This window comes from Fistularia commersonii, chromosome 17, assembly GCF_037954325.1.
Source record: "Fistularia commersonii isolate RoL2024-O1a breed Wild chromosome 17, RoL_Fcom_v1.0, whole genome shotgun sequence".
Taxonomy (NCBI): Eukaryota; Metazoa; Chordata; class Actinopteri; order Syngnathiformes; family Fistulariidae; genus Fistularia; species Fistularia commersonii.
Window position 1 is genome coordinate 5,346,835 of NC_141300.1, and position 10,482 is coordinate 5,357,316.

General features: G+C 40.0%; 1 protein-coding gene across 4 annotated transcripts in view; it reads left to right on the forward strand.

The window, feature by feature from the left end:
* The window catches only part of ush1c (Usher syndrome 1C), a 33,350-nt gene extending 23,410 nt beyond the window's left edge, over nucleotides 1-9,940 (forward strand). For 2 of the 4 annotated variants that reach the window (XM_086163069.1, XM_086163067.1), the window contains 12 exons: nucleotides 98-265; nucleotides 496-612; nucleotides 1,227-1,898; nucleotides 3,013-3,063; nucleotides 3,502-3,630; nucleotides 5,879-5,920; nucleotides 7,458-7,511; nucleotides 7,666-7,765; nucleotides 8,209-8,318; nucleotides 8,501-8,556; nucleotides 8,682-8,795; nucleotides 9,585-9,940. In XM_086163069.1, the coding sequence (XP_086019195.1) occupies nucleotides 98-265; nucleotides 496-612; nucleotides 1,227-1,898; nucleotides 3,013-3,063; nucleotides 3,502-3,630; nucleotides 5,879-5,920; nucleotides 7,458-7,511; nucleotides 7,666-7,765; nucleotides 8,209-8,318; nucleotides 8,501-8,556; nucleotides 8,682-8,775 (1,593 nt within the window). In that variant the 3' untranslated portion in view covers nucleotides 8,776-8,795; nucleotides 9,585-9,940. Of the gene's footprint in view, nucleotides 1-97; nucleotides 266-495; nucleotides 613-1,226; nucleotides 1,899-3,012; nucleotides 3,064-3,501; nucleotides 3,631-4,660; nucleotides 5,827-5,878; nucleotides 5,921-7,457; nucleotides 7,512-7,665; nucleotides 7,766-8,208; nucleotides 8,319-8,500; nucleotides 8,557-8,681; nucleotides 8,796-9,584 lie in introns of those variants that run through there. The other 2 variants (XM_086163068.1, XM_086163070.1) reach the window with 2 other exon arrangements.
* Nucleotides 9,941-10,482: the final 542 nt, after the last annotated feature.

The window sequence follows — 10,482 nt, forward strand, 5'->3', positions numbered from 1 at the left end:
GTGTGCCTTTGGTGTTATAAGCCACGCCTGCATGTTGTGCTGTGAGGTTTGGAGTGACCGTCTACTTTCTAGATTGACTAATTAATGACGCCCCTAGAAAGGAGAAAAGAAGAAAAAGAAAAAGAAAAAAGTCTCCAACACAGACACACTGCAGGAGCAGAGGAAAAACAAAAAGGAGATGGAGTTTGAGCTCAAACTTGCCAAGGAGAAAGAAGAGATGCATGAACGAGAGAAGCAACTGAAGATCAATAGGCTGGTTCAGGAGGTAGGATCAGGAGCTTCCTCCGCAGTTTCTGGCATGACTGTCCTGTATGTGACCAGTAAGCTATTTTATTTCCCTATCTTGCAATACAAGACCTGTCCTTAGATTTTCTTGAAGTGGAATTCACAGGGGATCTAGTGTTTGCATAAACTAAAAGCCGCCTAGCTGTTTGACAACTTAGCACATGAGTTTGTTTGTTTGAGACTTTTATTCCCACTGTGCCTTTGTGCCAGGTGTCAGAGACGGAGAGAGAAGACCTTGAGGAGTCTGAGAAAGTTCAACACTGGGTTGAACGTCTTTGTCAGACCCGTTTGGAGCAAATCTCTTGCGTAGAGAATGAGTCACCAGAGGTAGAGTGTGACCGTTGTCACGGCTTGGCTGTTTCTCTTGCTTGCTTATGACACCTGGATAAGCAATTTCTCTTTTTCTATGCCATAGCAGAATGAATGGAGGTAATGGTACTGATGAGAACATTGAAAATATAGGACAGTCTTTTTGGACCATGAGCATCAGTTAGCTGGTAATCTGTAGGTGGGGACAACCGTTCGAAAGAAACAACATTCAGAATGTATCACCAATTTTTGTAAAATGCAAAAGGAAAAACCTTTACAGAATATCAGCCAGACAAATAATTTTATCAGCCTTGTGTTTAAGAATACAAGAGTTTTAAGACCTCTATATCAGCGTCTTCAAGAATGTACAGTTCCTTACATTCTGAAGGTTTGTGCTGATGGAAGTCAGGGCATTAGCAAAGACATGTGAGAGAAAGTTAAAACCATTCTTTTTGTATGACTGCTAAAAATGATCTTCCTGATGGAGGAAAAACAGTGTTTTGTTGGTCAAGTTTTGGTATGAAATAGCACGCCGCATGGGTGTCTTGTTATTTTCATTTTAGATGAAACTGTCTTAGCACATGAATTGCTACATGGCAATACAGACTAAGTGTTTCGTTTTGACCCCAAAGTTGTCGCCACCACGCTCTCCTGCCTCTGAGCCCAAGGTGAAACGCTTTCCCAGTGGGCTCCACCTGGCCACTACAGATCTAGATGATATTAACCTGGACGAGGTGGACCAGAGTCTGAGGGGCCCTCTGAAGAGACTAGCCCCAACCCAGCCCGGCACGAGCCAGCCTCCTCCACCCTTGCCTCCCCCGCCAGCTTCTCCAAAGCTAAATCCCACCATCCCGAACTATTCCCCTCCGTCTCCCCGTGTACCTCTCCAACGGCAGCCGGCGTCTCCACCTGCAGCTCGGAAACCCCCCTCGTCTTCATCTACTTTGACACACAAAGGTGTCAGGTCTCATCCTCGCGTCTATCAGCACTCCCATCCACCCATTCCAAATTCTAATCAATCACTGCGACCTCCCTCATCCCCCCAGCCCGCCCCGAGACCTCAGCCCCCTCCGCCCCCTCCTCCGCCCCCTCCCCCGCCTCCTCCCCCGCCACCTCCACCACCACAGAGCTCTGGAGAAAGAGTGGTCACCCTTCACGGGTACCGCCAGCAGCCACATCATCACCTCCAACAGCCCGCCGGTCCCCCTGAGCGCAGGAGTGAATGGGAGGCAGGCGGCTATCTCCCCCGAGGGGGGCTGTATTCGTCTAACACCAGTGAGATGTCCTGCTCCTCCAGTCCCAAGGTTAGAGAGGCTGGCTGTGATTGTCACCGCTCATGTTTAAAGCTGTTACTTCTACTTGTCAGAATTGGCTCTTTCCATTGATGGGGAAACATTTCACTGGAAAGATAGTGAACTGACTGCAAATGAATTGAAAGGCAGCAGGTTTCTAATGCATAGGGCTTCATCTTTTATTGATGTGACAGCTTTATGCATCAAACGAGAGCAAATTTGCTGTGTGCTGTTGAATGGCTACTGGTTTACTTACTGTTCCTTTTTAAGAGCGGGGTGTTGGAATATGTGGCTCTGTAGTCATTTCAGTAAGTTTGAGGTCTGTTTATTGTCAGTGTGAAAGCAACAGGTCACATTATTGACAAAAGGTAATTTAGAGCAGGGGTGTCAAACTCATTTTCCCCGAGGGCCTTCAGCATAATGGGAATGGAAACAGATAAATGGAATTAAATGTAATGTAAAATAAAGGTAACTACTCCTTAATGTTAAATAACTCATTGAAATCCAAAATGCTACAGATGCATAGCATAGATGTAAAAAAACATGTTTACTAGTTGTTCTGTCACAACATATATCCTATTATAAAGAAAAATATCATCCATCACTAGTTATGACATTATCTTTGTTCGAAACCATCAACTTTTCTCTTCCTGGACATTTAGGGATCATTGTATTTCTCAATTCCACTTGTTGAAAATGGCATTGATGTGGATCCACTGCAATCTAATGGCAGGACACGGTCACTTCGTGGGTAATATGATCGGCATGAATTGTGGGAAATGTAGTTTATGGTCAAAGCACGCGTTTGATTTTTTTATTTTAAGACAATCAGACCTTTTCAGACATTGTGGCAGGCCACATAAAACCATGTGGCGGGCAGCATTTGGCCCACGGGTCTTGAGTTTGACACATGTGATTTAGAGGAATTTCGTTGTGAAGTTTGTGTGTGTGTGCTTGTGTTGCTGATAACATTCTTAGCTGTATAAATGATGCGTGGAATGATTTTGAAACTACAGCAATGCCGTGCTGCCAGAGAAGCTGTGATTCTCTGTGCTCCAATGCTGTGATATAACAGTAGACTCTCTGTTTCTGGAGGGCTGAGAGATTGTATTTTACTGTGATGCAGGTAATGAGAAATACCTCCCATGCCAGTCGTATTTCCACTTCAAGTAATTTGGTAAGTTTGACTGTATAAAAGCTTTCGTTACCCCTCATTGATGGCAAAAACCCAAATCAATTGAGATATCAGTCATTCAGGGCAGCTACATGTTTCAGATCTGTGTTAAAAATTGGCTTTACTCCAACATTGAAATGCCTGGCAACATAAACGTTGTCATCGATTTATAGGTATATGATAAATATATTATTGAAAAAATATGATACACAGCAAACATCTAGTCACTTTGGATAATTTTGACTAATTTTTGCTTCCAGCTATTTTTATTTAATATAATTATCTATGAGTTGATCTCATCTAAACATTCCCTAGACCCAAAGTCTGCTCCAGGAATTCTTGTGATTCTAGTAGAAACTCCCTTGTGTACAGTCTGGAAATTGGGTTTGTAATATGAAGATCCTGTTTAAATGCAATGGAATCCTGGCCTTCACCTGATAGCAACTAGCTCCGAGTCCCCCGAACCAGCGGCGCCAGATGGCCCCTGTCATGTCAAAGCCCGTCATGCTGCCCCAGAAGCAGACGCACCGCCCGGATCCACACAGATCCGCAATCCGAACCGACGGCCTGGTATGCAACACACTTCAATTATTTTCATCCTGAACTTGGACCTAGCTGAATGGGGTCATTGAGGACCCTGAAATTTGACACAGAGGGCCATTAACTGTCTGAGGAATTCATTTCCACTTCTAGCCCTGATGAGTCTTCCATATTTTTCGGCTGTTTCACTGAAAAACAATTTCGTATTTTTAGTTAAAGCAGGTCAAACATTTTTTTGCCCTCATAAATATCCTTTGAAATCAGGCAGTAAATTGCTCTAAACCATGAGTGGCCTATTATTTTGGCTGGCAGGTCACATTTCTTATTTCTTTTTTATGCGCGGGCCTTTTTGGCATTTTATTTCAACTTTAAAATCAGTAATGATCATATGAATGTATCAACATTATTTTGTTTGTATCATCCATTCAAAATTAGATAAAAGAAAAAAAAGGAGTTTCTAAATTCAATATTGATTGAAAATACTTATTGAAATATTAAAAGAAAATAGTTTGGCGGGCCGGATAAAGAAGCAAAATGGGCCGGATGTGGCCTGTGGGGCATAAAATGCCCAGGTCTGATCTAAACCATGTTTTCAAGACATTCTCTATTAATGGAGGTGAGGATTTACAGTACTGAAGATGAGAATATGAGAAGGGCACCTTGGATCCCAAATCATATCATTTTTACAACATGGCACATGCTTAAATGCCATGTGCCCATGAGGTCCAAGGGTGAAAAAAACAAAAGTCATCATGCTGCCATTTCTGCCTCTGTGCCTACATATCAAAGTAACTATGTGAGGCCTCTATTTTAGCATTCATCGCCACGTCTGCTTCATACGCTTATTTTCTAATTCTGAAGTTACTCCGGGGTAATTTCGGTGACGTGAGGTGTGGTAAAACTGAGTGAAAGCCTCGAACCCCAGGGGGCAGCACAAGACTGCTTGTAATAGCTTAATGTACTGTTTTGTTTTTAAACAGAAGCCTGCACTCCTAGTTTTTGTTTTTGTTTTCCTCACAAGTTCACTGAAAGCTCTCTGTGATGTGTTTTTCATTTTCAGCCTCCGGAAATGTTGAAACGGATGGTGCCTTTCAACACGTCCTTTAAATCAAACAAGCGTCAAGTAATCAATCTCACCTATCTCTTGGCTATTGCTCTTGAGTGTTTCTGATAGATTTCATGCTTCTCAGGGACTCAAGATTCATTAATTGGGCCGTCCTTTACTTGTTTTTACTTCTATCCTTGTTTGTTGTGTCATTGCACCAAGTCATGCTGTGTTTTAATGATTAGCTTTGTTTAGAGGTTGCTTCTTCCTTCCAGGGCTCTGTGATATCTCAAAAATATAGATCATATATCCTCTAATAATGATACTGTGTCATGGATAACTTAAATATTAGAAGTTGTGATGTGCAATCACCCAGACAAAAAATAATTTTTTGGTCATAATCTTTGTTTGTCATTACTTTCGAAATGTAGCGAACTGGTGTTCTCAGTGATTGATCATTTTGTTTCTCATCTGTTTTCTCTCATCAAGTTTGCTTTATTAGGAAATAACATTAGCTAAAGAGCGAATTGCAAAAACCAGACAGTAAATAAAATGACAATAAAAGCATAGAAACATTTTTTTTTCATTTGAAGTTTATTGAACTGGTGACACATAGTGAGCAGATGATGTGATATGCGTTGATATATGAAGAGGCTCCTCTGATAGTTGTGGTGCACTGGTTCTCCCTTAGTTTCCTCTGTTTTTTTGCAGGTTTGGATTAGCATAGAGATTAAAACCAGCTTTTTGTCTGGCTTTGCAGTCACAACAATAACAGCACAATACAAAGAGTGTAATGTGTATGTCCAACATTGCCACAAGAGCAGAAATGAACAGTTTATTTGAAATCTGTATTCTGTAGGAGAAAAATGGCTGTAGCCGACTGATTGTGAAGCCCTCTCTTTAAAAGCCTTGTTCAATTACCTTCTACCTCAAATGAAATTTTATAGCAGTCATTTATGGTCAGGCTGATGTGGAGAACTCTGTGTGCCGGCGTGGGCTCGCTCTTCTAAATTACTCTTGTCTTGAGGTGTGATTACTCTAAAGCTACTGCATATTTAGAATAAATGGGATACTGTCTCCATGGTTTCTATTTATCCGGCGCAGTGGTCAAACCATCAAACACTATTGTCAAAGGAAATCTAAAACAGAGATGAACGTATTATTCCATGCTCTCTTTGTAAATTCTATTGACATTGTTCAGCTTAAGTAAACCTCATGTTGTATCTCTTTCAGGGCTTTCAGAAATACCTGGACGATTTCGATCCCCATTCAATGGTATTGTATCGTATTACAGCGTACCATGTGCGACTATGGCAAATATTGTGGTGACTGGGCAATGCAATTAGTAAATTAGGATTATGACACTGTTGATGCATTAAAAGATGAGCTACATAAGAATTAAAACAGACCTGTTTTATTTTTAATTAGCTCGCAACATATTTCATCACAGCTCCCTCTCCGCTCAAAAGGTGTTTTTATATACATATATATATATATATATATATATATATATATATATATATATAGTGCAAAAGTACATGTGCCTATATTCTGATTTTATAGGGTGTTTTTCATCTGTAATTTGTGTAGGAAAAGTCAACTGTGGATCGTTTCAAGCAGAGAATTTTTTAAATTCCTGGAACTTTTTGAGTGAAATCAATCGTGTCTCTATTTGACATCAGTTGATGTCGCATCTAACATAACATGCTTGTGAATGAAAGGGGAAAAGGAATCAGCAGCTGCAAATAATCATAGGCTTCCCTAAACTCTATAATTACACATTGGGCCTCAGATGATTTTGCAGAGGTGATTGCGAATGAAAGCATGCTGTTATTCCAGAACAAAGAGTGTGGGCGTCACGTGAGCCAACAACCATGACAACCAGTGTAAAGGGGCTCTAAATACGCTCTCTCTATATATTTAAAATTTGTCTGCAGTACATAAAATAAAGGAGCCTGACTTTCTTATAGCTCCGATGACCTCCCGTGTATTGGTTTACACTCCATCTGTTCAAGGAATCTACCACTATTTGGACTCAGAGATCATCCGAGCAGACTGGCTGGTTTGCAACCACAACAGCCGAACCAATATGATGATAATAATGACATTACACAAGCTATCAGTTAGGTTAAGTAGCTGCATTTTATATTCAGAAGACTAAATGTCAAAATTGGTGTCAGGCTATTTTTAATTGCTGGAAAGGAAATAAGATTGAGTTGATAATTTAATACTCTTACACTTTAACATTATTCTTGTTTCTGTTTTTAGTATGTTTATCAGTTTCTTTTTAACAATAAGATAAGCTAGACTTTTTAATCATCTTACTAAAAAGTACATTTCAATAGAGGAGTAAAAAGACGGGGAAGCAAATTTCCATCAGTAAAAGTATAATGTGTTTCAAGAGCAAATAAAACACAATATAGTATTTTTCTATTCAACATTATGGTAAGCTGTAAAAAAATTAAACCCTTCCTTCATGCAAGTGGTAGAATTTTCTTTTTTGTATGGCTACTGTATAAAACACCAGGTGGGTTCAGGAAAACTGTAGGTGAATGCCAATAAACCTCTTATAGTGGCCTTTAAGCAAAGGCCATAAAGTGAAAGTGACAAATACAGTACTCTTATTAATGTTTGTGTCCATTTTTTCTATATCCTGTTAAGTTCAACTTTTTTTTCATATCAGAATGGGACCGTGCCATTATACTACTATCAGAAAGTCTATAAAGTCTAAATATCAGTATTATGGCTGCATCTTTCTATGTTTTCATTCAAAGTATGTCTCATAATTCCCCCCTCCTGTCTTTGATGAAAGTTCTCGTCGGACCAGATAGGTGGACGCGACGTGCGATTGCTGAGGATTAAAAAGGTACATCAGATAAGTCAGCTGATTAATTGCTGCAACATCACGTCTCCACTGTTGGAGATGACATGATTGATGCTGTGTGTGTGTGTGTGTGTGTGTGTGTGTGTGTGTGTGTGTGTGTGTGTGTGTGTGTGTGTGTGTGTGTGTGTGTGTTCAGGAGGGGCAGCTTGATTTGGCTTTGGAAGGGGGCGCTGACTCCCCCCTTGGAAAGTTAGTGATATCTTCTGTGTATGATGGCGGTGCTGCAGACAAGCACGGTCAGCTCACACTTTATTTTGGTATTTGTATGTACTTTTTTGTCCATAAAAGTAAATTTAAGTCAACCTATGATTTCACATTTGTTGTCAGAATTCTATTCCTGTCAATTACTGTTTCTGGGATTTAATTGTGTCCAATAATAATTAATCCTAATTATTAGGGGAAAATTTCACAGAGAAACCATACAGAGAACCAACAACAATACAGAGAAAATCATTAGTCATTTTCAGTCACATAAGGACAAAAAAACATACAGCTGTTAATGTAAAGATGTGTGTCTGCACACACGTGTGTGTGTGTGTGTGTGTGTGTGTGTGTGTGTGTGTGTGTGTGTGTGTGTGTGTGTGTGTGTGTGTGTGTGTGTGTGTGTGTGTGTGTGTGTGTGTGTGTGTGTGTGTGTGTGTGTGTGTGTGTGTGTGTGTGTGTGTGTGTGTGTATATAGGTGGAATTGTACCCGGAGATGAACTAATGGCTGTGAATGGGAAGATCCTGATAGACGCCTCATTGGAAGAGGGTCGGAACTCTCTGGCCCGAGCCTGGAATAGTGGAGGGGTAGGACCATAAATTGATGTTTTTCAAATAAAAGCTTGTGCTTGTAGTAGCTCCAACAGTGATATAGTTTAACCTCATATTCATCTCTTCTTGAATAAAAGATTATTGTCAGTCATTTATGATGACATGTTTTTATTGATTCAGTCCAAATAAAAAATAAAAATGTGATTTTTCACCTTTAGGACTGGATCGATGTTGTCGTCGCCGTGTCCCCACCCAAAGACTATGAAGATGAAGTGTAAGCTTTCCTTTTGTTATTTATTTTGAGAAACATTAATTGTGTGTTTTTCAGTTGGAAGCAATGATGACTGTGGTTCAGGAGGTTTCAGTATAGCTTGTTTTACTGTGTTTGCACGTGTGCAGCCCCAAGTCAGCATCAGTCAGTCCCACTGTGAACAGAAAGGTGTTTGAAGGCAGTGCCACACTGTACAGACATGGCTACCTGCTCGAGCACTAGCCTTCCTCACATTCAGACGGGTAATTTTAAAACTTTTGCTCTGCGGTGCACGTCCGATGGGATGTTTGTTGTGACATTTGTTTTGGCTTGGCCTTGCTTTGAACCACATGTGACTGTCTCTCTGTCAATCAGAAGCAACATAACGGGGTATGTTATTTCCCATTACCTCTCAGATTTATGGTTGACGCGCAGCTAAAGGTTGCAGGGCAGAAAGTCGTCCTTTTTTTTTTTTTTTGCGTTGAGTGTGGAACGGCTCAGGGTGATAGTCTGTTGCTGCACCATTTGCCCTAAAACAAAATAGCTGGTTATTCAGGTAAAAACATTTACAACTACCCATCATATCACATCATATATCTGCCACACACCAATAGTAGAGGGCCATATATAAACAAAAATTCCATATGTGGCCTCTGATATATGAGCAGTGTCTGCAGGTCATGGTCAGCAGTTGTTCTGATTGATGTTGTTTCAGGGGACTGTGACATGTTGTGACATTCGTTATTACAGTAGCAGGGACACTCAGGTATTAATATGCATTAGTACCAAGTTGATAAGTGGCATTTTAAAGTGTGCTCCAGGTGTTTTGTTTGTAAAATCAAATAGATTTGTTTTTGGTTGCCCTTTTTAAAAAAATTCCAGGCTCAAACTGACAAGAAAGAAAGTTTTCAGTCTGCATGTGTGTTGATCTGTTGTGTTTAATGTGCAGTGACTAAAGCAGCAACTAAATAAAGAAAATAAAAATCATGAAAGAGCGGCTAACGGCTAAACATTTAGATTTGTCTTTTAATACAACTTCTCTTCTATTGCAGAACCTTCTTCTAAGTCTGGAAAACCTGCAGAGATTCACAGAAGCAAATTGACAAGGATTCCCACAGAAGATTTCTTTTTAGTTTTTTTTTTTTCACTGATAACAGGAGAACACTAATTTGCTGTTCACGACTCCAAACAGCCACAGACGGTTGTTTTAATTTGATACTGAATCATAAGCTCACGGAGACTGATTATGTTGCGGTAGAGTCAGCGTTCCAGCTTAGTGTCACTTTGAGAAGATGCTCATGTTGATTGTTTTGATTATCACCACTTATCAACTTCTATAAAGGTTAAGTGAAATCCATATTTCCTGTCTAATCTGGACTTTGAAGCCTAATAAAGAAAAAAAAATGTGACTCTCTCTCTTAAACTCTCAACATTATATTTCTGGGACAGTGATGTGGAAAAGTGGTAAGTACAATAGGAACAGAACTAATAAATGAAGAAAATATGCAAATTTTAGTATGAATACAGGTGCCAAAAAAACCCCCAAAACATCACACCTTTGCATGCCTGCTTTGTAGTTTCATGTGGAAAGTGTTGGTGTGCTCCATCTTCCCTCTCGACAATACACTTTGATACAAAAAGGTTTGAAAGTCCAAGTTCAGGCATGCAAACAATTTAGGAAAAAGTCCTTGGGAGGTGACCTTGGCAATCCTGGTTGAGCATTCGCCAGGCGCAGCTGTGACGCGGAAATAGAATCTCTCCATATAACATGCATTCGTGCATACAGGGCATGTAAAACCTGGAGTGTGCACGCTTTTACATTTTGAAATGTTTTAATAATTATAATTCAAATATTTAGAATTATTTGATGATGCAGATCCTATCTGATCCTAACTATGGATTAAGCACTAGAGAGTTATTTAGTTACTCTAAATATGACGTCGACTTAAT